Source organism: Triplophysa rosa, linkage group LG21, assembly GCF_024868665.1.
Source record: "Triplophysa rosa linkage group LG21, Trosa_1v2, whole genome shotgun sequence".
Classification (NCBI taxonomy): Eukaryota; Metazoa; Chordata; class Actinopteri; order Cypriniformes; family Nemacheilidae; genus Triplophysa; species Triplophysa rosa.
Genome location: NC_079910.1, coordinates 18,495,416 through 18,522,789, shown reverse-complemented (window position 1 = coordinate 18,522,789; position 27,374 = coordinate 18,495,416). Strand labels below are relative to the sequence as shown.

At 37.9% G+C, this 27,374-nt stretch overlaps 1 protein-coding gene across 9 annotated transcripts; it reads right to left on the bottom strand.

Moving 5' to 3' along the window:
• Window positions 1–876: 876 nt before the first annotated feature.
• LOC130572003 (uncharacterized) lies at window positions 877–27,168 on the bottom strand. 9 transcript variants are annotated; one of them, XM_057363400.1, is made up of 10 exons: window positions 22,843–23,917; window positions 20,363–20,478; window positions 19,174–19,383; window positions 18,901–19,063; window positions 18,596–18,808; window positions 8,014–12,755; window positions 7,623–7,731; window positions 6,090–6,189; window positions 4,596–4,702; window positions 877–3,450 (listed from the first exon to the last, which is right to left on the bottom strand). In XM_057363400.1, exons 1-6 carry the CDS (start codon window positions 23,090–23,092, stop codon window positions 12,601–12,603), a joined length of 1,107 nt encoding a protein of 368 aa, XP_057219383.1. In that variant the 5' UTR covers window positions 23,093–23,917; the 3' UTR covers window positions 877–3,450; window positions 4,596–4,702; window positions 6,090–6,189; window positions 7,623–7,731; window positions 8,014–12,600. The 9 variants fall into 9 exon arrangements, with proteins under 9 accessions (XP_057219383.1, XP_057219381.1, XP_057219378.1 ...); XM_057363398.1 differs by having other exon boundaries at window positions 879–4,104; XM_057363401.1 differs by lacking the exon at window positions 877–3,450 and adding an exon at window positions 4,089–4,373.
• Window positions 27,169–27,374: the final 206 nt, after the last annotated feature.

Genomic DNA, 27,374 nt, shown 5'->3' with positions numbered 1-27,374 from the left:
GATTTCTTAATTATTTCCCTTGCCCTTGCTTTCTTCCTTTGATAATCAATCAAGTTATCTTGACTCAAATGCTTTCTTAAAATTCTGAACTCATGATTTCTTTCTTTAATAGCATTTTTACATTCTTCGTTCCACCACGGAACCATTTTCTTTTCCCCTTTTTTTGTGGTATTCTTAGGAATGCATGTTGATGCAGCTCTGATAATCATAGATGTAATTGTTTCTGTACATTTATCTACATCTCCCTCCATTGATAATCTTTTAGAATTTTCAATACAATACTCTTTAAAACAATTCCAATCCGCTTTATCAAAGCTCGAAATAGTGATCTTCCGGATACTTACATTTGATCTGATAAAAATGTTAACACATCATGATTATTTTTTGAATTAGAGTTTTTTTCCGTTATTTAGCATGAAAAATAATCCTTGTCACAAGCTTTCGGGGAGAAGACACATTTTGTTAGCAATGTTGGAGAGGAACTTTTTTTTCCTCCGCGGCTCTCTCACAGGCCGCATTCATATAACGTTATAGTCAGAATGCTGCAGCATATGAGTTCCTTAAAAACAACTACAGAGTCACGTGTTATGTTTATTATTATAAGTGTCTGTTAATTAAAATATACATTTGTTATGTTGTGGATAATAATATTTTAATAGACTAATTAATAATTTTTTTGAAGTATTCTTTAATTGTTCACATTATTGCATTGAACTAATAAAATGCTAATTGACATTTATTCTCATTTAATAAAGTTTAAGTAGCCTTCTTTCTTTACACGAATACTGTATGCTGCAATAAACTGCACACAACCAAAACTGGTTAGGGAACCACATTGAAAAAAGACACAACAAAGCAGTTATGGCTCTTGGCTGATTACCTTTACCTTGAATAAACCTGCTTGCAGGTTTGAAAGTACAGCCAGCACAGATGAAATCACTTCAATTTTCTACTGCAATTAAAATGGGCACAGTGCACTAGAAAGAAATGATTAAATAATGTTTCCTTTTACATATATAATCGATTTGGCTTTACATTTAATTTCAACTTTAAATGCTATTTTAAAACAACAGTTTTATGCCATTACAGTATACATACATACAAGTTATCATACCAGATTTATTATAATAACAAAAAAACACATTAAAATAAAAAAGACTATTACATTAAATGTTGAAAATGAACATTGATTCAACATTAAACAAATAATTTTCGATATTTGGGTTATACTATCTGCCAAATGCATAAGCACAAATGTAACATTTGTAGTTCCATTTTTTACAGTGTCTTTTACCTTGTAACAAGGTCCGGAAATAATGACCTCATGGGAATAGCATGTCATTTCTTGTTATCTGTGTTTGTATAGTCTCTTGAAGAAGCATTGTGTTCTAGGCAGTGTAAAATTACATTACTTTACCCCTATCTATCTCGTCCGAATAAGGGTTTACACTGCATTGATGAAATCATGATGATGGTAAATAAAAAGTAACCCGGCCCAGGCGGCTCCTCCGCTTCCACAAACAGCCAGTAGCCAGTGTTACAGGAATGTGTACTTGCAGAAAATAGTTTTTTTCAATGACAGAGACAAAGATCAGTATTCTGTAAATATTCTGTATATGCAGCCTCATATGGGCGAATTTCTAATATTTTATATATGGGAGTTATACTTTTCACAAGCACGTACACTGACTTGATTGTTTATTTACTTCACAATATGCAAGTAGTTTTAGGGACTTTTTAAAGCATTAAGTAGCTTTCTTTCCAAGTTTGGGTAAACATCATGACGAATCATGTATGCCAACAATAACCATATTCTTTCATAATCCCTGAAGCCCATGCTGCAGTTAAAATCAAGCAAAAGGGAGAAAGAGATAGCGTAACAATGTGGTAAACCGCTTGTAAATTCTGTACAGATGTTGGAGTCAGATGTGCATTTGTCAGGTGATATTTGATCTCACTTTGTTGGCTCGAGCGAATAAAGTTTGACCTTTTGACCGCTGGAACCTTTGTCTGTGAGATTCTTCCTGCACTGAGGACTGATTCTCACAACACTCACAACTGTCACATTTAACCAAACTGACGACAAACATCTGTTTAGCCATGGCAAAAAGCGTTTTGATCTTATTAGAGAGACAGGCTGATGAATAGAAATTGGATTGGTAGGGAATGCAAAGGCACAAAAGGCAAACCTTAAAGGTATAAATCTCCTGGAGATGTATACAAGCGTTGGTTGAGACAACCCTAACAAGTGATAAAAGAGAGTTCTGGAATAATACAACAGTGGTTAATTGTTCAAAACTCGTTGCTGCTGTCAATTTTGGTTGATGGGTTCAACATTTTAGAAAAATGACCTAAAAAGGAAAACTCATATTTATTCACCGTCATGTCAATCAAAACCTGTATGACTTTCTTTTTGGTGGAACACAAAAGATGGTATTTTAAGAAATGTCTCTGTGTCCATAGAACAAGTCAATAAGGGTCAAAGTTTGGTTACCACCATACAGGTTTGGCATGACATGAAGGTGAATAAATGATTAAAGTACTTTTATTTTGGGAGACCGGATCATTAAACATTTATATAGAGAATGTCTAATGTACATAAATTGCAATGTTGTTAATTTGACAAAGTGACCAGTAAAAGCTAAAACATTGATTTTGTACATTTTTAATGTTTAATGTCAAACTGCATTAAAAATTCATTTAAAAAAAAAAAAAATATATATATATATTCCACACCCCCTAGTGAACCTTTACCCAAATATTTATTTGTGTTGATATAAACATCCGTCAAAGTGGACTCGCATCACAGTAAAACAATAATTGAAGACTGAGCAATATGTTCAACATCTAGAGCAATGGGGTACAAAAAAAAAACATTATTCATCATGAAACATATGAGGTTAAACTTAAACATGTCAATGCATAACTCCTTGTCAATAAAGAATCTCAATCAAAAGCATTTAATATAAATCATGTATCGGTAGAAAAAAACACCCCACAATAAAACCCTGGGAATGCACCACGTTACACCATCTTTGCTCAGCCAGTAAGCAGTTTGCTTCTTTTTACCCTCGTCTGTGCATCTATTTTCTAGGCACTACGTCTGGCAAAGATTAGTTAATGCCCCACACACTGTCACCATATCACCCAGGATGTCTTCCTGATTACGTGGAATAACAGATGTCAAAATGGTGAACTTCTTCAAACGCCCAATGACTCTTTCCAAATGTATTCTTACATTCGACAGTCTTCCTGGTGTGCCAGCTTCAGAAGCACACAGCTGCTTGTCGCTTTTTTTGAAATGTGGAATATGAAGAGTGGCTTGGTATGCCACAAGGTCCTCTCTAATCGGAAACCCTCGAATGGCCAGAATTTTATCCATTGGTTCCAGCAGTTCGAAGAATCCTGAATTTGATACCATCTCTTTGACAGAAACACTTCCACCCCAGCCTGGTGACAAAAAACAAACCGCCCCTGCTGGTGTTAACCCAACTAAATATTTCACAGTATGGCGATGCTTATAATTTGACCACGTCTGCGCTTGATCCATCATACATCTTGGCGTTTCAATAAAAACCTCAATGTAGTCAATAATACACCGACACTGCCTATACTTTTTTTGAAAACATTTTGGCATTTTCTTGAGAACTGCATTCCTGGTCGGCCATTTAATCATTGGCTTTAATGTCTGTGCCATTATACGGATCCAGTTTCTTAAAATATTGGAGATGGCGTTTTCTGTTACTGCAAACCTTAAAGCGATGTCCTCATTTCTTAGACCCAAGCGCAGTTTCATTAACACAACTAACAGGTGATCTTCCAGGCTCAACGTGCTGTACATCGCCGGCACGTTGCCCTTCAATTTAGATAACAACCACTCAAAAATGACAGTGCTCAGACCGGTAAAGAAAAGCATTTGTTGAGCTTTCATTCGGATTGAGCTGAAAGAGAACATCCTGCTGCAAAGTTCTTCTTTCAGCTGGTTATTTTCCTCTTGGAGTGCGTAAGATTTTGTGCACAAGTCAATGTACTCTATCATAAGCTGCTGGTGCTGGACTTGGAGTTTATTGTAGATTTCTAGAGGGATCATGGCATCTTGTTCATCTGAGAGAAATAAATGCTATTATATAACTTCATGCCTTAAACATTTCAGCATGCTAATGTTAAAGAATAACTTTCAAGACTTAGATTTAAATATTTATAACATTTATATAACTTAAATGTTGGACAAGTGGACCACATCATCTATAAGAGAACTTCTCTCATTGGTTGAGACGCCTGGTGACGCCCATCCCAAGCCAGTACCGATCAACATCCCATCCCTTCTGTGACCCATGGTTTGAGTGTACGTTTGAGAGCCAGTGAGCAACGGACTTTCGAAATAAAATAATACTTTAAAAAACTGCGTTAATGCACGATAAAATATTTTTTATTTTATATATTTTTTGTATTATTTCAGTGTTAATTAATTAATGCGTTAACGTGATAATAACGCCCTATACAGAACATATTGATCTAACGGTTGATAAGTATGTACTTTCTCTAATTCAGTGTGTATTGTTCCAAATCACATGCAGTGACAAAGTAGTTCTTACCAGTACAAAACTCCTCTGCTTCCTCTGCAGTGGAAGACCTTGAAGCTTCAGTGAAGGAGGACTTGCGTATACATGTATCCCTCCTTGTCATCTTATTTAAGATAGAACTAAAACAACAACAAAATGTTAGTTAAAGGCGGGGTAACCGATTTCCCAATTACGCTTTAGACAACTGATACGGGCCGAGTACCAAAACAACCTTGTAGCCAATCAGCAGTGAGATGCACAGTGCACAGGACGGACATTAGCCGAGCACTGACGAAAGCAAAAGATGGGGGTAGGGGTGTGTTTGTTTTGGTGATTTGAACATCAACAACGGCTAAGAAAAATCGGACACCCCGCTTTAATATATACTACTAAAATCAGGTAAAATAACAGCAGGTCAAAAAGGTGCAGTAAGAAATTTCTGAGAATGGTCTTGACGGTCTAGTTAGCATCCAAACAAACAGCATCTCTTCATCGCCCTGCCCTCAAACCAACTGACACACTAAGTAACACAGAAATGGAAATGAATAGATCTTTACCATAGCTGATGCAAAACAAAATAATAAATGAAACAAGCACAAGACTATACAACAGCTCAGTGTTAGTCTATGTAACAGAATTAACTGTGACTGTAAGGTTCTTCAAATGTGAAAGGTTCTTTATGGAACCAAAATGTTCTTCTATGGCATCAAAGAACCTTTTGAAGAACCTTTTTTTAAAGAGTGTAGGGGCTCTTAAGCCCTTTCCACCAACTGTGTATGTGTGCACAATATATTTTGCTCCTTGAAATTTTTTTACATTTGGCATGTGCAGTGAATCAGTTTATAACTGCATGTCACATGGTTTTTCACACCACACGTGTGCATACAACTTTGAAACAACACATCAAGTGACATGACAGTAGTGTGTACATACTGTATGGTTTTAACATATATCCACAACCCAACATGCGGTCAAAAACATACATCTGTGTCTATTTCAAGCATGCTATTAACTGTTAATAGACCAATACAGAAAAACTGACACATTTTGAGATTGAAGTCCTAGTGAATGGGAACTGGTGAACGTTTTCACTATTCTGACCTGTTTACAAGTGCAGATTACAGATTATTGGAACAGACATAAAAAGTGGGAGCGTCTTGTACTTTCCACTGCAAATTGACTGGATGTATAAAAACGGGCGTTTCATTTTTGAAATGTCTGAATTAAAGACTGTAGTGACTGCAAGACTGTAATAGTATATATTAATATAACGCTTATATAAATTTGACCAAGCTGGCAAAATATATGCTTTACATCCCAGACATGAGCGCACCTTCAGTTTTCAGAGAGAGCATCCAACCTTTAGTCATATTTTGAAGAAAAGGCGTTCTGGAATTAACACTACAAAGTAAATTCACTCAACAAAAAAGGTGTTCACACTTGAGATACACTTTTCTACAATCATCTTCAGTTTCACTCACATGTTTGGAAGAAATCACTTACTGCACTTTCAAGTGTGTAGATTACCTGTCCATTACGTCTGGAGCTTCCATATCCTGATCCTGTTCCGAATATTCAAACAATGAGGGAAAAAAGTCTGGACTTTCTGGATCCACGGATGCCTCCCCTGTAAGATGAACGTACTGTAACGTTACAAGTTTGTGTGATGTCAAGATGTAAATGCCATTGTCACTGATATAACATGAACAAAATTCCCATGTATTCACTAACTGTTGAAATACAATTAGAAGTACCATTAGGCCACTGGGACAAAAAACGATTTTTTTTAATGTGGTCGGTTCTCAATATTGATTCTTAAAAGCCATGAATCTCTCTTTTCGTTATTTAGACACATTTAGGCCTAAACTAGACCGTTTATGACGTAGGCATTACAGAGACAATGGAGCAAGAAATCCGGCCAACACCCTCTGCATTAAAAGCTAGGTTAGAATAGGGTTGCCATCTGGTTTGTATAATACAGAATCATCCTTAAACATAAGACGCAGCAATATATATTTTCTCATACCTGCCCCTACTCTCAGAAATCGAAACTTCTGTGGATATTTAAAGATGTCATAGGAGCACAAGTTTTAAAAAACTATCCACAAACTAAAGCTGGGTGATATGACAGTATATGCCGTCACTGTGAAATAAAATGTCAACAAGTAAGAGTGTTTTCTATTCGTGTATACTGCAGAATTTGATGAGGGAGTGGTTAAAAATGAAAATGTCAAAAATGAAAATTCTGTCATCATTTACTCACCCTCAGATTGCAGATCTCATCCCCCATTGACTCCCATAGTATTTATTTTCCCTACTATCTTAGTAAATGGGGGACGAGATCTGCTTGGTTACTGACATTCTTCCAAATACCTTCCTTTGTGTTTAGCAGGACGAAGAAATGTATACAGATTTGGAATTGGAACAATCTGAGGGTGAGTAAATGATGACAGAATTTTCTTTTTTGGGTGAAGTATCACTTTAACTCAGTCTCCTGCACATCAGAGAATATGATGAGAAAACATGTGAATTAATCCACATAAACAATGAACCAACAAAACAAATACTTTTGACTTTCTTTCAGTCTGTAATCCCATAAACAGTGCAACGCACATTGAAGTCAGCTCGCATTTAAATAAAGCATATGCCACAACCTTAGCATCTCTAGACATGTGTTTGCAATATACAGGTATGTTTGTGCATATATTCATAATTATTTGTTATACGTATTGCCTGTTTAAAATACTTTATGTAAATAACATAGTCAAGACGACAAATCAAAAAGAAATAAGGTTGTGTCTATCAGGACTACATTCCATGATTTTTGGTCATACTGCCTACCCCTACACTGTTCTTTGCTCTTGATTGATTGTTTTACACTAAACTGCTTCAACTTTCTGTAAAATACAATATACGTGGAAACTGTGTAGCCCATTACATTCATGATGGGCTGCTATTAACATCAAGGTATTGTAAGTACATTTACTGTACATATTATAAGTGCATTGGAGTACATGTTGTACCTGTCACTTTAACAATGGGATGCTGCTTCATTCATACCTGATGCATAGTTGGTAGCGTTACTTGTGCGGAGTAAAGCTTCTATCCTTCTGCGCCTTTTCTGAGCTTGACTCCTCTTTCCTTTTTTTGGCATGGTTATGTTTCAACACTGGAAAGTAAATGTAGTAAATATAAGAATAATGTATTTTATTGATCATTGAATATATACGGATAAACAGAACTCAAACAAGTGATCCTGTAAAAAGTTAAATCCGGTCTCAGTCTAATTTTATGAGATTAGGAGGATCAAAGTTTGATTTAAACAATTCATTTCAATCTCTGGTCTTACTGAGTCAATATTAAAGATATAAGGGTTATAGATGATTTTTTGTAGAAAACAGAAAATTAAGAGATATAAGATATCATTTGCTAATTGCTACTGTAAATATACCAGACAGTATGATATGGTGTCCAAAGTCGGTCCTGGAGGGTCGATGTCCTGCAGAGTTTGGCCCTGTCCCAAATGGCGCACTCCGGTCTTGTGGACCTCCTCAGAGTCCACGCATGGTGACGTCAGGAAGTGCAGACCTATAGGGCACTAGGCACAAGTGTACATGGGAGTGCATTTTGGGACAGACTTCATCACGTCATCACGCTGGAAAGAGCAAGCGGTGCTTTCTAATCACTCTCGCGGTACTTTGTTGCCATACTCTGATCAGTCTGCACAGCGCCGCGTGAAGTCGACCACACTTGTTGTCCCATTGTTGTTACTTGGGACAGGAGCTGGGGTTTTTATAGTTCTGTATTTCATATGTTGATATGCCACCCGAGCATTATGCAATAGAAATGTATGTTTGTAATGCATTCCTTTGGCATGACGTAAATGCAACTGCTTATGTATATTTATTTATTTGTATACACTATACTTATATGCATATTAAGAACACATTATGTTGTTATTTAATATTTATCTGAATTTGATCAAAACATACATTTAAAAATGTATCCGTCATGTTTAGTATATGTCTGACATCCACGACACTCCTCCCATCCGTTCTGTGATTGGGCGTTCGCAAGGATTCCTGGGTAGGGTACTTCAGTGGAGTCGGCATCAATGCGAGCTTCGCCAAAGACCGCATCGAGGGCACAAGGGAGGCGCTCGCGAGCAGACTTCTGAGCACTAAAAAGACAAATGGGACACCTACGGACTCGTAGACTTGGCGAGCACGCGCAATTTAGGTCCACGAGAACGCAAATCCACGTGAAGTGTGCCATTTGGGACAGGGCCTTTATCTCCGACTTGGCTCAACACACCTGTCTGGGAGTTTGTAATCTGCCTAGTGCGATCTTGATTACCTGCTTCAGGTGTGTTTGATTAGGGTTTAAGATAAACTCTGCAGGGCACCAGAGCCCTCTAGGACCGACTTTGGACACTACAGATTACAGACATACCAGATTTAATGCACAGAAAAAAATTATAGGCGCACAAAATTGGCTTAAGCAATAATAAACTGTTTTGGAAAATCTGATGAGTTTTTAGACATTCCTCCACGTCGAGACATGTAACGCCTAACAACGCAATAAAAAAGGATAAACATCACATTTTGACAATGCATGTTCACTTGCATAATAATCACAAATCATGCATTGTTTACCTGAAGCGAGAACCGCTGTTTGGACGAGCATGAAGTCGAGCAGTGCACAACACACTTCTTCTTCTTGGTTACTTTGTAACCGTGGCTGACAGCCAGTGTAAGTGAATTAGCGCCACCTTCTGCTCCGGAGTGTGTATAGGTTCTAATGGTAGTTGGCAAACCAGCTTAGAGGTGTATTACCGCCACCAATTGTACTGGAGTGTGGACAGCAGATCTTACACTATACTTGGTACGTTTTACATATTAAACTTTCACTTAGCACAGTAATTTTCAAATAATTGTTTAAGAAATTGAGCCTTTTCTAGTTGACAATTGTCTAGTGTCATATTTAGTTGTCCAATTTGTGTCTCGAACTCCCTTCTAGCATCATACCTAGAATCATATCAATGCTCCATGTTTTATTGATCTTTTTGCTAAGGTGGGCCTATCTATCTACACTCTTATTTCTTTTCACCCGTAGATGGTTAGGGAGCCAAGGAGACTTCTAGTCCCGTCACGGAATGTAAGAAGCAGCTGAAGTATCTTGTAAATAATGGCTGCATGATGCTTTTCCCGACTATTTCATAATGCAGAATCAAAAGAGCAGCATCATGATATTTTTTAAATAAGACCAAAAATAAAGAACGAAAGAATGGAATAATACTGCTTTTACAGTATCTCACAGAAGTGAGTACACCCCTCACATTTTTGTAAATATTTTATTATACAGACGTGCTCAAGTTTGTTGGTACCTCTCCACAAAAAACGAAGAATGCACAATTTTCTCTGAAATAACTTGAAACTGACAAAAGTATTGGCATCCACCATTGTTTATTCCATATTTAATAGAAATCAGACTTTGCTTTTGATTTTTTATTCAACATAAAATTGTAAACAATAAAACAAATGAAAATGTCATGTACAAAAATGATGGGACCCCTAACCAAATATTTTGTTGCACAACCTTTAGAGGCAATCACTGCAAGCAAAGGTTTTCTGTAGCTCTCAATGAGACTTCTGCACCTGTTAACAGGTAGTCTGGCCCACTCTTCCTGAGCAAACTGCTCCAGCTGTCTCAGGTTTGATGGGTGCCTTCTCCAGACCGCAAGTTTCAGCTCTTTCCATAGATGTTCCATAGGATTCAGATCAGGACTCGTAGGAGGCCACTTCAGAATAGTCCAATGTTTTGTTTTTATCCATTCTTGGGTGATTTTAGCTGTGTGTTTTGGGTCATTATCCTGTTGGAGGACCCATGACCTGCGACTGAGACAGAGCTTTCTGACACTGGGCAGTACGTTCCAGAATGCCTTGATAGTCTTGAGATTTCATTGTGCCCTGCACAGATTCAAGGCACCCTGTGCGAGATGCAGCAAAGCAGCCCCAAAACATAACCGAGCCTCCTCCATGTTTCACTTTACGTATGGTGTTCACTTTGAAAGCTTGATTTTTTTTCGTCTGTGAACATAGAGCTTATGTGACTTGCCAAAAAACTCCAGTTTTGACTCATCTGTCCAGAGGACATTCCCCCAGAAGGATTGTGGCTTGTCAATATGAATTTTAGCAAATTCCAGTCTGGCTTTTTCTTCCATGGAGCCCACTTTTGCTCAAAAACCGATGGATGGTGCGATCAGAAACTGATGTACCTTCACCTTGGAGTTCAGTTTGTATCTCTTCTGCAGTTATCCTTGGTTCTTTTTCTACCATTTCTACCGCAGTATCCTTCTGTTCAATCTGGGGGCGATTTTCCTCTTGCGGCCGCGCCCAGGTTGGTTGGCTACAATTCCATGGACCTTAAACTTCTTAATAATATTTGCAACCGTTGTCACAGAAACATCGAGCTGCTTGGAGATGGTCTTGTAGCCTTTACCTTTACCATGCTTGTCTATTATTTTCTTTCTGAGCTCCTCAGACAACTCCATCCTTTGCTTTCTCTGGTCCATGTTCAGTGTGGTTCACACAATGATACCAAACAGCGCAGTGACTACTTTTCTCCGTTTAAATAGGCTGAATGACTGATTACAAGATTGGATACATGTGTGATACTAATTAAAGAAACTAATTGGTTTGAAATATCACTATAATCCAATTATGTATTATCTTTTCTAAGGTGTACCAACAAATGTGTCCAGGCCATTTTAGAGTATCTTTGTAGAATAAGCAATAATTAATCTCTTTCCACAGCTTCTTTGCTTTATTATATGAAATACCAAAGGCATGCAAGTATACATGATATAATAGCTTTTAATTTCATCACTCTTCAGGAGGAATGAAGCATTATTTCAATGAGCTGTAAGGGTACCAACAAATTTGAGCACGTCTGTATCTTTTCATGTGACAACACTGAAGAAATGAAACTTTGCTATAATGTAAAGTAGTGAGTGTACAGCTTGTATAACAGTGTAAATTTGCTGTCCCCTCGAAATAACTCAACACACAGCCATTAATGTCTAAACCACTGGCAACAAAAGTGAGTACAATTAGCCATTTTCCCTCTCCGGTGTCATGTGATTCTTTAGCGTTACAAGGTCTCAGGTGTGAATGGGGAGCAGGTGTGTTAAAGTTGGTGTTATCGCTCTCACGCTCTCATACTGGTCACTGGAAGTTCAACATGGCACCTCATGGCAAAGAACTCTCTGAGGATCTAAAAAAAAGAATGGTTGCGCTTCATAAAGATGGCCTAGGCTATAAGAAGATTGCCAAGACCCTGAAACTGAGCTGCAGCACGGTGGCCAAGACTATACAGCGGTGCAATGTAAAATAAATTGTATTCAGCTCAGACAAGCAGTATTAAAAGAAGTGGGTTGGCCGCAACTTAACCGAAAAAAGTTTTGAAATATTTAAATGTGTGTTTTAATGGACCGATTTATATGTTTGTCCTATGTAAGTAAAGCAATGCCTTATTAAGCTCTCAATGTTATCAAATATTACATTATATTTGGGCTGATTTATTTGTTTTTAAGTTTTTTTATTATTATATAAATAAGCAAAATGTGTTGTCACATCATTTAATCCAATTGAATCGGTTGCACGCATGTCCCATCTGTTGGTAACGCTAAACGGAGACGAATTTCAAAAGCATTCAAACACAGGCAGCGCGCGTTCGTGAAATTTGAACAGCCCATGACGCCCTGTTTGGGTAGACGCGCAGCAAAGCGGAGCATTCAGATACAAGCTGCGCGTGCCGTGTGTTTCTCCAGTACCAAAAGCAGAAGCTTATCGATGCTCCGGTCTTTCATAAATTAGCCCTGGGGCTCTTTTAATACCCGGTTATCGGTACCCATCCCTAGGAATGTTGCACGGTTTGCAAATCCACATGCTTCATTTTGAGACACTCATAGTAGAAACACAGTCCCATCTGGTGATATACTGGAATTGGTAACAACATGACCAGAGCAAAAGAGAAATTAGTCTAACTTTTCCACTTTCACTTGGACCGTGTGCTGGACGGCTTTGTCACGGACACCTGTAAGCGGCGCAGTGGCACTGATGTCCATACTGGTGAAAATAGCTGCATTAGGTGCAAGTCGTCTTAGTTCCATTAGGTCATCATCTGTGATCCCTATAACATAACAAAACACAATCATTAATCAGTTATATAATGTTGCCTTGGAATGAAACCTCAAAATGTTCATGCTTTCCATAAATCATTAATATTGGTAACCCTTTATGTTTGTCTGCGGTTTTGCAAATATTTATCCAAGTTTTCTTGTAAAGTGGCAGTTTTGGAGATACAAGCTTTAAATCTGACAGCGGTGGCATCTTGTTTATAGAGCAAGATATATTAGCAATGCATCCTTTTATGCACTGATTTACGACAACCTTAATAAGGATTTATTGCTCTTAAAAGAAAATTAAAAACACATTACAATTTTTTTTCATTTGAAGAGATACTGTAGTTGTCTGCATGAAAGGGTTTTGTTAGATGTTAACCAAAAGACTGAAAATAAACTGGAATTAGACTCATGTTCATACATTTTCATAACAAGCCTGCCTCTTTTCTCAGAAAAAAATTCTTTTCACATGTAATAAAATTACAGTATGTAATTTCTTGTTCTGTTGAACACAAAATTAGATATTTTTAAGAACATTTCTGGAGCACCTTTGACTCCCATATTTTGCTTATGGTAGTCAATGGTGTGCCAGAAATCTCAGTTGCTAACATTTTTCCAAATATCTTTCCTTGAGTTCAACAGAACAAAGAAATGTATACAGGTTTGGAACAACTTGGCGGGGAGTAATTCTGGAGTATCCTGTTAAGACAAAACTCATTTGTCAAATATCGTTGTTCAATATTCAACATTTTTCTTAGACACTGGGTTTTTTATTAGATATACCAAGATGCCCAGCCATTGAAATTTCGGCCATTTATCCTTGACCCATCTTTAACCTCACCCCTTTTGCTAAGGTTTCTTATTAGTACTTAAATTTGTCTCCTTCCAGGAAACCAATAAAATTAATAAGATGTTCAGATAAGTATTTCAGATGCTTACATCCGACTGCTAATGTACATCTGTTGCTTACTGTCAGCAGGTAGGCTATGGCCACAAAACACATCACTTTTTACCAACACTAAACACAGCACAGTGATATCAAAAGCACAAAGACAAACATGCTGTGTGGTTTATTATTACTGATCGAGAAGTTAAATATTTATTTAACAATATGTAGAACAATTACAACAATACTACTGTCAAGTTGATCTTTACACCAATACTTTACAAAATGGTATTTTAAAATCTCTTTATAATGCTTCCTACGAATCCAACTTCAAATTCTTGAAGTTATAAGGTTACATGAGCATATTGCCACTTTGGGATGAAAATCTTAGGCCCAAATCACTACTTAGGAAATGAGAAAACTGGTAGTACATCATTAAATCAAGAAAAAAATTACATGTTTTTAATCATCTATTGAACATCCAAGTAGAACACAAAAGATGATTTTTAGCTGAACTCATGCCATTGATGTCAACCCAACTAAGACTGCATCCAAATATGCTTGACTTGTTTTTCCTTTTGAGCACTTTTTGGGCAATGCGGTCACCTCTGGCACATCCATGCTGTTTCATTCTTTTCTGTGTGAGGCTGTTCAATTCCAAACAAATTGAAAGTCTGTGAGTGTGTGATCCTCAGAGCACGATGCTTGATTCTTCAACACTGTCAGCAGTTGAGTAGTGCATTTTAACTATGAGGAAAATCCTGTAGAAAACTCGTGAACTCAGTATCTTCACCTCTGTGGCATGATGCTGCATTCTGCTGTGTATTTTCTGTGCCTTGCACCCAGTTAAGAACAGACCATTCCCCTATTCCAAGCGTTGCTAAAAACATTCTCTTGCAAACTCTCCGTTTCCGTCCACCAACTTCCAAAGAGAAGATATAAGTAGATGACCTTCTTGAAGACAGCCCCCTTCTCCTCTGTACTGGGATGACGTCTACCAAACTGCGCACGTACAATTGTTTCTCCTTCCAGTTCATGTACTCCCAAAAGCATTTAAAAATGATCTCCCTGTCTGCCTCTTCAATGGAACTGCAGTGATGCTTAGAGGACTTCACACACGCAGCTGACTGACATCTTGCTCCCATCACCCGGGGCTGCTTCTCAACCATTTCTTTCTTGTTAATCCCAACGTAGGACTGCCCCATCATTCTTCTCATTTGTTGCACATATTTGTTATTAGTTTCTGGCATGCTCTTTCTTCTTCCAACTGTACCATCATCAGTCCCATCATGGGAATCTTAAAAAAACAACAAAAAAGTTTATGTGTATTACTGATGGGAAAAGTAAATCACATTAGCCTCTCACTTCCATAGGAATTGAGGTCAATGCAAATTCTAGTGTAACCGCAGCATGATGCGTAAACATTCGACATCTTGCTCTCTATGTGCTGCCACACAGAGCAACCGATGAGAGCAGACTACTCAAATCTTTCCACAGAACTCCGATGCCCAACATCGACCGTTCCATGCAGAACCGCGTTGAAAACACCCTTTATAGTTGCATTTTGTTGGTTGTTTTTCAATTGTTCTTTTGCGAAATTTTGTATATTCCGGTTTGTTTTCAAGTTATTCACAAGAGCCCACTTACATTGAAGGATTTATGCTTCACCACATGACTTAAATCTAAACAGATTTTCAAAAACTAGGCATTGCACACTTGCCGACTTTTTGACCGTTTGCTGAGAAAAACTGGGCATCATACACTGACTGAGGATCGCACACTCCCAGATTTTAGAATCCTTTTAAATACAACAATGTCCCACAGAATCATGTGGCTACAATTTTATTACCTTATTATAGATGGTTTCATCTAAACAACATAAACAAACGTTACTGCGCATGCGCACTTTTGTGACCTCAACTAAACTTCCGGTACACATTCACGAACAATAGAGTGCCTGTAGATTATTACTGATAACAATCAAAAGAAACTGAAACGAACTGTTACTTGGCTAAACTTAAGACTCTGATACCAAGCTCAACCGCTACATGTCAATGTCCCATACGGTTTGTTTAAATGTGACCATATTCAGGACCCATTCAACGAATTGTTTATTTAATAAAATGAACATGCAACAAAATTCAACACATCGTTTATTTAATACAATTACGATACAGTAAGACTAATACAAATGAATATTAACATGAATTAAATAAAATATAAATAGTTATGCTATTAGACACTAGCCAAACACAAACCGGAAGTTAACTGGGGGTTACACCACATTTAACATCTGTAATCGCAATCACAGTTGCTTAGGGGCAATAAATGAATCACCCATCTCAGCTTCTCTTGGTTAAATTAAATGTCATGTCACGATTTCTTGAATCAGTAATTGGCTGATTACGGTACATGGACCCGCCTCCTGGGGACAATTTCTCTAGAGTCCAAAATCTGCGTTTGGGACATGAAGACAAGCAGGGAGGACATATAGGCCAAGCATATATTTCAAACAGATGACTGTCTATCAAATACCATATCATATCTCAAAATGTCAATGTATATTAATCATTTCACGGTTGTTATTTTATGTGTGTCACAATGAGAGTGGAGCCCTATCACCCTCTATCGGCCAGCCGGAGCTTGTGACCAGTTCACATCAGAATAAGTTAGATTAAAAAAAAAATGTGAACAGCCAAATGAAAAAAAAATTGATCTGAGTGATAAATCTGAATTGAGCATTAAGGCCTGCGGTGTGAACGTAGCTATTCCATGTATACATCACAAATGTTGACATAGATTTTGCAACCACCTAATTTTATAACATTTACCCAACAGCACAGATCACTGCTTACCTTGCGCTTGACCATTTGCGGCACTTCCATGCAAAATAGAGATTCGGAGTTACCAGGTTTGGCAGACAACTTAAGGGATCCGATAGAGTTGCAAGGTTAAGCCCATTTTTAACACTTTTCACTGTTTAAATAATTGTAAAGTCCACAGATAGACGTAAATGGGACCAACAGCATTGATTTACATTGTAACATTGAATTTGGAGATATGAGGTTTCCACCCTGCCTCTTTTAAATGACAGATCCCAAAACAAGACCACACGTTACTATATACTAGGGGTGTAACGATACACTACTTTGCCGATTCAATACTATCCCGATACTTGTGTGCCGATTCAATATATATTGCGATTATTGAGTATTGAGATTATATAACTATTGCGAGTCGATATTACAATTTATTGTGATTTTTGTTTGCTTATTAAAGATTAGGAAAATACTTGATCATACCATTGAAGAGACTGTATATCCGGGCTATTCAATTGGCGGCCTGCGGGCCGAACCCGGCCCTCGATGTAATTTGTTCCGGCCCTTCAAGTAGCATAGTGTGAAAAAGAATCTCTATAATAAATGTAGTTCAGTCGGGAACGGACCCTACAGTACTGAAGTGACGCACGCCTGTTCCATTCAGCACGAGCTGTACCAACACCAAGCAGGAGTCACGTGACGTTAGGCGAGTAGCGCGACTCGCAAGCCTTCTCTCCTGTGGGACGCGGTGAACAGGACGATGACGGATGGTAACTTTTATTAGTTTCATTTCTGACATTTTGCTAGCACGAATAGGACCACCATTTCAAAAGTACAGAGGCAAGGGCGGAGAATAGCGTGTCGGAGAATAGCGCCTGTGTAGGTTAATGTTGTTTCACTCACTGAAGTTTCCTTTTTTGTTATGCAGTTTTAAAATACAACACATGAACATGTTTCAATGTAGAAAAGCCTGCTTGAGCATCTTACAATGCACCGATGTTGTTGTTGTGCAGTTTAACATACAACATCAGCATGTTTAAATGTAGGAAAAAACTTTGTTTGTCTTATGGGGCAAAAATGTAAAAATACAACATACACGGCCCTAAGATTGAATCAAGGATTTCAGGCATTGAACAGATTTTGCTGTATAACGCGGAATGACACAGAATCTTTCAAATGTATCATGTAAGATTCTATTATTTCTATTTCTATTTTCCCCTGTATGGTTCAACGTACTGTATCTACTGCAGGCTTTTAATATAGTTTATAAGTGAATACTGTAGTATACTGAAGTATTTTTTTCATGTGGGCAAATATATTACTATTGTATAGTGAAGGACGGAAAAAGCAGAAAAATTAAAACAGAAAAAACGGAATTTGGGAAAAAATCAAATGGATTTCTTATTGTTGTTGTGTCATCCCTCATATTGCAAGCCATATCTCTCCGGCCCCTCATTTGGGATGCTTTTCATGAACTGGCCCTCATGACAAACTAATTGAATAGCCCTGACGTATATTATGAGTCATATTAACAAAAACAATGCATCACATCTTTCTGAACTTTTATTTCAGGAGCATACACATACACAGTGTATATTTTAAAAAGTACCTTGAACCATGAAACTCAAGTGTATGGCAGAGTTTGCATACCGTTTTAGTCATGTCTAGTGCTGCTTTCCCCGGTAAAGTGTAAAATCCAAAGTGTTTCCACACTTGGGATTTGAAACGTGAAGGTGCCGAAATAATTTCCGAGCTTTGATCTGCTGACTCATCCATGATTTTTGCGTCCTCGCGCCATCTTAAAACGGATACGACGTCGTCTAATACAGATACAAACATATGCTTTACGCCCTCTGTTGGAATAAAAGTGGTAACTCCACCACCGCTTAGGAGAAGTAAAATAAAAAAATTAATCGATTCTGAGATAAACCAATCGATTTTTAAATCGTTTTAAAAAGAATTGCGATAGTTAGGTGAATCGATTTTTCCCAACACCCCTACTATATACAGCGAATATAAGAAAGCCTTCAGTTCTCCTTCGCTACCTAAAAACATTGCTCAGGTGTGTCCAAAATGAGCCCCTTTAACATCAAATTATGACATGATAATTAACATGATTTTTTTTTTTCGGTGAACAACTTACCTTTGACAGTGGGAGGTGTAGAGCAGAGAGACTGGGTGACTGGTAGATGGGTGGCCAGTGGCTGGACTAAAGACTGAAAGACGGGTACTTGCTGTGCGACCAAAGATGGGATCACAGGTTGAAGGGCCCTCTGAGGCTGGATTAGTTGTAGCTGGGGGGCTGGTGGCTGGGCCGGAGCTTTGGTGACAATTGGCTCGAGGGCTGTTTGTTGAGCTAACAATGAAAAACAGTAATGTAAGTGTTGATCATTTAAAACACCAATAGTTAGCATATCCTTTGTGCAGACAATATTCAATTAGCTTTACCGTTTATCAGCCTAACAAAAATCTGCCGCATAGTGTCCTGTGCCTCCTTATTCTGGGGGTGTTTAAATTTGATTGGACACAGGCACTGGGTCACAGTCTTAGATCGTCTCTTTCCCCCCAACAGGAAAAGCGGGTACATGCCCAGCAGCTGCCACTTGTGAAGCTGAAAGAGTCAAACATGACTACATCATCAGATAATCTTGAGTAGAAAACTAGTAAGGAACATTTTTATGTAAACAAAATCTATACGATCCAAACGATTTTCTGTCTTACCAGGAGATTTGTTTCATCAAATAGATTGTTTAACTTCCCGTTCTCCATCGGAGCACTGGCCCAGGCTTCATCATATTTTTTAATCTTTTTCTGAAGCTTTCGTCTCATTGGTTGTGCCTCTCCACATGCCTTGCAAACCTTGGTTGCAACACCAATGGCCATGTTGCATTTGATGCACTTTTTCTTGCTCACTTTGTTCGATTCCATTTTCTAAATCGCAAGAGAAGACGTGATGCATAATGACAATAATACGTAAAAATCTGGAAATCTTGGTTAAGGCGGATATCGTCGCTGTCGAGGCTTTAAGAGCTAACGAAAGCTAATGATTGTGGTTACATACATCTTCCTAAACTCTATTTTAAATGTTAGAGCTATGAGTGATGCAATACCAAAATAAAACGTTAAACAGGCTGTCTAATATAGGCGGAAATTAATCTGCACGCAAATAAAGTCGGCGGTCGCGTTGAGCCTCTTGACAAGAGAAAAGGCTTCAATCGTTAACCAAAGCTAACGACTGTGGTTACATACATCTTCCTAAACTCTATTTTAAAGGTTTAAGAACTATAAGTGATGTAATAGAAAAAACGATGAGCTAACTAGGCTGTCTAATAGGCGGAAATTAGCCGAATCTGCTCGCAAACTTACCTTCGTGGCTCACGGGCTTCCTTCTGCACCGAAGCATTACAGCTATGGATTTTTAACAAAACAGGCCTACTCAAATGTATCTAACCTAACTATTGTCACTCGTTGTCTAAAAAACTTTCAATCAGGAGACGTAATGCCGAGAAGCTCCCACGGAGTGAAGAAGAGGTGGAGTTAGGAGACTTCTCAGACAGTTGAAGTGTCCAGTGGAGTTAAGAGATTTGCTCTCAAGCTATTTTCAACACTTTAGATTGGTTAATAATTTGTAAAAACAACAGAAACACACGGGGACTGACCAATAGCATCGATTTGTGAAAAAATATGAAATTGACCAAATTTGGACAGGAGGTTTCCGCCCGACAGCGACGATATGTTTTTAAATACCAAATATCACACCTTAACAACGTGTAAAACCCTGGCTCAAGGTTTTTAAAGATTAGGAGCATCAAAGTTTGATTTCATTTACTGTGATTTCAATCTTTGTCAGTATTAGTCAATATTAAAGACTTCACAAAGAATATCATATCTGTACAATGTCCACACATACCTTGTCTGCTTCACTACACTCAGCATTCTGCTCTGCCAAAACATTTGATTTCCTTTTACGACATCCTTGAAAACTGCTGGAAGGCTCCTCAGAGGGATCAACATCTTCAGTGTTATCTGTGACAGAAACTGGGGATGAATGTGATTGCATTTGAATATCATTACAACATGGTATTAAGTCAAATGCATTGCGACCGACTGTAATCTGATGTCTGCTAAAGATCAGGGCTGCATTTCCCGAAACCTTCTTAACTACGTTCTCTTAAGTTATACCTTAAGAGTGGTAGCGATATATACTTAAGAACGACGTACTCGTAGCAATAATAAAGTTTTGGTAAACGCAGCCCTGGAGGTTCTGATAAACATCTTAGAAAAAAGCAGTTTAACATACATTCTTAACCATAAACATCTTACAGACGTCTTTAAGTCTATATGAACTCTGACAGCAGACCTATTGATATCTGTGGCTGGACCAGCATTGTTACGTTTTTCAGAAGTGGGTAGTGTGTGGGACAAATGCAAAACAGAAGCGACCGCAGTTGCCTAGACCAGGGGTTCCCAAACTTTTCAACACGCGACCCCCAAAATAACAGTGCCAGGGACTCGAGACCCCCACTATCCTCGGAGGTGGCTAAAGTATACAAACATTGCACACAACTGTGCACATGCTCTAATTAGGTCTATCCAAACAAGCGCATAATGACAACACAAAAGAACACAGTCTAACATAATATGACTTTATAGTTATTCACTCATTATTTTACTTGTTGTTATACATAAACCATGAACTATTACTACAGATGGTCAAATTTCATCAAACTGATTTGGGTGCTGATGGATGTGCCTCTTTATGCAAACGCCAGTGTTCTGCCAATTTATGCTACCCATAAATTTGTGCTACCCTCGTGTTGTGATTGGGTTGGGGGAGGGGTTATTTAGGTGTAAGGGTTGGGTTGGGGGAGGGGTTAGTCCTGTTTTGTATGGAGGTAGCAAAATTTGATAGGGATGCATAAATTGGCAGAACACCGGCCTCTTTTCGTACCTGAGGACGATGGCCTTTCTGTCTGTGGCGCTTCTCCGCTGGCCTCCCTGCGTTGCTTTGGTCGATATTTCAACCAAAAAACATCATAAACTTAAAGCCTGAAAAATAATCAGCGTGCACATATGGGAATGTTTAACGTGGTGCTGTAAATTGACTTGCTGCACCTGACCTAATGCGTTTGCTAATGTGACGTAATCACCTCAGGGGTCACGATCGAGGGGGTGCAAATTCCAAAAGGCTGATGGCTTTTCATTTGCATGGTTTTATTTTTTACTTAACTACTATTTTTATGTTTTGTTACACTTATTGATTAAATACGCAATTCCTAAAAATAAAAAAAATGATTTCTGGAAATCATCTTGCGACCCCACCCTCGCAGCCTTGCGACCCCCGGGGGGTCCCGACCCCTACTTTGGGAACCCCTGGCCTAGACAACAGTTTGATCACTAACATTAGCATGTATCAAAATGCAAATGTGTGTAATGTTACTGAATCATTTAATTAATTTATTTAGTAAAGCATTACTTATATATTTTTAAATGCAGTCTGGTGTCACCAAACTCCGCCCTCTCGCGGTGAGTTGTGGGTAAAATCAGCATTCGAGTGTTCATAGATCTACATTTCGAATTTCCACCAGAAATAGTATTCCACCAGAAATAGTATTCCCCAGATAGCACAGGTACATCTGTAAGATGTCTGCTAAAGATCTGGAGGTCTGGGAAACATCTGCTGTGTAAAAACATCTGATAAACATCAAAGCAGTTTTACATCCATTCTAAATCATGAACATCTCACAGACATCTAGACGTCTCAGAGATGCATTGCAGATGAGCAAACAATGTCTTGCAGATGTAAATGCAGACATCAAATATATGTCTGCCAGATGTACGTGTGCTATCAGGGCCATCGGTTACTTTGAGAATACTCATTTCAAAATAGTAAGATTTGGGACGTATTAATTCTCATTTCAAATACTATTTAGGATGGATAGTATGCAAATTCTAAAAAGAATGTCTACATCACCAGACTTGCAAATGTAATGTTAGTGCGCATAATTTACATTAAACCCTTTCAAACTGGTAATACATTTTATTATATTCTGCAAAGAGACAATCAACTTTATTTACTAGTAACGTTACCAAGACAAAAACAGAGGGGAACTTGAATCTTTTAGTGAGCATCTAAGTTCTTACCCCTCAGCTCTGAAATGGTACATCCACTAATATAAGTAAAATAAAAAAACCACACACCCGCTGGATGTTGCGAAAAAGTCAATAAAAACCAAAGTTAGTTCTGAAAAACTTTATACAACACAATGACATAAAAAAACAACACACATAATCTGTTACACAGTAAAATAAATGTTAATGTGATCTGCTGTTACTGACCAAGGTAAGCTTTTATTACTTTAAACGTTTTGCAACCAAAACAATCCAAACCTAGCTCTCCGTTGTTTGTTCTCCGGGAGCGTTCCTCTTCATCATCTTCCTCACAGTCGGAGGACTCGACAGGAGCAAATATACCCATATCCATGTCCATGTCCATGTCGCCTTCAAGACCTCTGTTTTTATCCTCGAAATCGACAACGATGTGGTGACTGTCGGTGACGCTGTTTGCCCCAACACCATTCTCACCCTCTTTGCTTTTTAGGGAATTGTGTGTTAGCAAATCTCGACTAATCATCATCATGAGTCGCAACAGTCTTCTTCTTCTTCTTGTGTTTTATGACGGTTTGGCAAACCCACGAAAAGGTGCATTACCGCCACCTACTGATCTGGAGTGTGGAGAGTACTTCGATTTGGAAGGAAGATATAGTAAAAAAGGTATTTTAATTCCTATATTTAATTATGTTCCTGTGTTTTTTAGGTATTTAAATAATATTTCATGTACTCTTGATTGCCTTGACCCGTTTCCTAACAATACTTTTAAAGAGATATTATCCACCCCCAACCGTCCTCATTCTTGTATTAATTGGAATCTCTCCCTTTCATATGCAGAACACTCATTAAGGATATGCCTCACTGTTTCTAATTCTCCACATTTCTTTGGAGAAATGCTTCTTCCTATTTCCATATCTTTTCCTCTCATTTCCAACATACTCCTGAATCTGGAAAAGATGTCTTCCTTTAAACCCACTTTTCCATAACGTTTGCCATTTCTTACTTACTTCAGATGATATCACTCTCTTGAATTCATCTTTACTTGAAGCTAATTTAATTTCTACTTGTGGATGATTTAATGCTTTCTTTGCTAGTAAATCTACTTCTTCATTTCCATCCACACCCACATGTGCAGGTACCCAGAGGAAATGTACCTCTATCCTTAACTGCCTTATTCTAAACAAACTTTGTAAAACTTCAAATACTAAGTCTTGCCTAGCTTCAGATTTACCACTTAGTAGACTAGTGAGCGCAGCCATGGAATCACTGCATATCACAGTTCTTTCTGGTTGGACTTTTTCGATCCACTGTAGAGCTATGCACTGTACGAATATGATCCCATCTAAAAGTCATCTCACTGTGGAATCTTAGTTGTCATATTCATAATGTACAACAATTAAGACTTCTTAAAACTGACTCATACAAGAAGACTTGTCCGGAGTTTTACCTCATAGACTGACATATTATATCATATTATCCACACTGAAGGACTGCATCTCATCAACATTGCCAGAATTTTATCGGAGGTAAAATTTGATCTTTATGGTACTAATAACAGTTTCAACCATTGCTTGAACTTGTCAAAAACCAATGGCGCTATCCAGACGTTATGTCGTTACAGCAAGCACAGTATGTTAGGCTAGAGCTTCGATCTTTATTTTGTTTACTTTAATCTGAGTCACTTTCACATCCTGAATATTTACTTCAAATGCATATTGCAGACTTTCTTATTGCTTTTGGCTGAAAGTACATGTCATTTTTTTCCAGAAATGATTATTTCACGATAAATATTCTTTGGTGCAGTGGGAGCGCTTTGGCTGATATTGGACATAGCAAAATGGGGCGGGCTTTGCAAAGGGTCAATTCATGACAAAATTTTCATTTTTGGGTGGAGTATCCCTTTAAGATGTAACTATAAGAACTTACCAAACATGAGTTGAAGTTACTTGGACCATCACCAAGCTGAACAGGTAGGCCTTGGTGTACAAGTGTGTGCATTGCCGTCACATCTGGTTTCTAGAAGTGGAAAATTAAAATCACAGTTTAAGATTATGCACTCAAAAGTTTCAGTACAAACATGTTTGTCAAAGGGTATATAAAAAATAATAATCCGTTTTGTTTGACAGTGACAATCCAGCAAAAAGTTACTAATTGGGATGTAATTAATTACTAAAGTGATTGAAGTGATAGTTTAACAAAGAATGAAAATTCTTTCATGAATTACTCACATTCAAGTCGTTCCACAATCGTAAGACCTTTGTACATCTTCAGAACACAAATTACGTTTTGATGAGGTCCAAGAGCTTTCTGACTCCTCCATAGACAGCAACACAACATCCAATGAAAACAAAGAATGTTAGTAAAGACATCATTAAGACATCCATGTGAATCCAGTTGTTCAACCTTCATTTTATGAAGCAACTATACTTATCGTGTGCAATAAAACAAACAAAAAAAGACTTCATTCAACAACTTCCTCTTCCATGTCAGTCTTCAACACTCAACCATGAGAGCATACAATGCATTCATGTGGAGCTGATGTAGAACACCGGCTTATTTTAACTTTTAATGTCTTGACTAACGTTCTGCGTTTGAGTGCAAGTTTGACTTTTTAAAACTGAATTTCTTAATTTGTGTTCTGAAGATGAAGTGAGGTCTTACGGCTGTGGAACAACTTGAGGATGAGTAATTCATGACAGAATTTTCATTCTTAGGTGAACTATCCCTTTAAAATGAGCTGTCACTGTTGTCCTGTTTGTGTGTACCACTGACAACTATTCTGCAGCAAGAGCTTCAGTATATGCTACATGTTCATGAAGTTCTAGAAAATACAAACTCAGCTATTTGTGAACTCACCATAACAAATAAACAAGTTTGAAAAGCTGAGTACACTCACCCCTGAATGAATTTGCTGCATAAACTCTCTTCAACACCTCTATTCTTGGACTTGAAGATTGTGATTGTGAAGAGCGTGGTGTGTAGCGATCCAATGCATCAGAAAATCCATGCTGCAGGTTCGTTGTGGCTTTTCTATTTAACTCTGCAAACACCTTCAACAAAAATATAAATATAAAACTATAAATATTTTTGAAAAACAGTACAAATATTAATATCACTGTTAACTGCCAAATTCAGAGTTGATAATTGTGTGCAAACTCAAATAAAAACTGCACTATAAAGTGTTAATTTAGTTTAACTAAACATAGTTAAAAATCACCACACCATATTACTTTCTGATTTGTGTTACCTCTTATATTTTCCAATACTTCCTTGCTTAACTTTTCACATGGATTGTAAAAATTAATTACTTTAATACTATGGCTCCCTTCCCAGACTTCCATCACTACCACCTCCTTGTCCCCTCTTCAACATTCCTATATCCCACACCTTGTTTTATAAATGTAGCTATCCCACCTCCAATACCTTGTTTCCTGTCTTTCCGAATTACCTCATATCCTTGTAAAACAAAATTCAACTGAGGTTTGAGCCATGTTTCTTGAACACATATAATATCAGGTTTTTTTCCTAAATCAGAAATGAACTTTTTAAACTCTTGCCCATTAGCTATTAAGCTTCTCGCATTCTACTGGAATATTAACAGCACCATTATGTTCCACCACATCCCTGCTGAGTGTATGTTGTTTGCATCTTTAATTTCTCATTAATCATATCCACTTAAATATCTTCAATCTCTAGATACTTTTCCACTGCTTTGATTATAATTCTGATTCTTTCTGTCCGGCTTTCAATTCACTACTTCAGCCATAAAAGTAACAAATGCAACATTGTTCTTAATCCCAAAATTCTCGTTTGTGTTTTCCTTCGCCATTTCCATCTTTTGTTGTATGATTTCTTTACTTTTGTCTCCTGATTCCACATTCTTTACTACTTTTTTAAGAGCCTCAGAGTATGACAATCCTTCCTGTATTCTGACATTTTGAACTTGAGCTGCATGTTTCCTCACCTTGCACCCTCCACATCCCGCACTGTGTTCCCCTCCATATCCCGCACTGTGTTCCCCTCCACAATTACAACACTTGGGATTAACTTCTTGCCCGCATCTTCCATACTCATGTTCTTCCCCGCATCTCGCGCACCTCTGTTTGCCTCTGCATACCGCCGCTACATGCCCAAACTTTTGGCATTTAAAACATCTTAGAGGAGGGGGTACATAGAGCCTTACCGAAAAACTCATAAATGGCAGAAAGACTTTATTTGGCAGCTTTTCCTCACCAAAATGAATCATCACAGAGAGGCTGTCTCCCCTTTCATTGCAATTTAGTCTTTTTACATCAATCACTGCAGCTCCCCATATTATGAAGCGAAAATTGTGCCAAAACTTAAACAAATCCAGCGTTTTGCAAACAAACGCAACCTTTTTTGCAAAAGAAACTAAACTCAACAACTAAACAAACAGAAAGCGTTTTACAAATACATAATGCAATTCGAGAGAAAATGCAAAGGTGTAACATATAAATGTACTGTGTTTAAGTCTCACCTTTTTATGAGGTTCTCTCAGCTTGATTTTCTCACAAATGTGACATCCGGATTTTCTCACAAATGTGACCTTGCAGATTTTCTCACAAATGTGACGTCCAGATTTTCTCACAAATGGGATCGTGCAGATTTTCTCATAAATGCATGTGCAACTTCCTCTTACAAAACAGCAGGTGGTGCTATTGGGAATTTGACACTAGTTTCTATAGGAAGAAGCCATGAATACTACCTTGCGTGCCACCCTTGCCAGTGCCAGAAACTGAATTATTCTAATCATCAAGTTTCATTCAGTTAGTCTCATGAAATTTATTGAA

Excerpts from the sequence above, each read along its gene's own strand:
- LOC130572003 (XM_057363392.1), bottom strand. The coding sequence starts at position 23,092 with ATGATGATGATTAGTCGAGATTTGCTAACACACAATTCCCTAAAAAGC. Across the intron at positions 19,384-20,362 it reads AGTGTAGTGAAGCAGACAAG|AAAATGGAATCGAACAAAGT; the intron begins GTATGTGTGGAC and ends CTTGCGATTTAG. Across the intron at positions 19,064-19,173 it reads TTGATGAAACAAATCTCCTG|CTTCACAAGTGGCAGCTGCT; the intron begins GTAAGACAGAAA and ends TGACTCTTTCAG.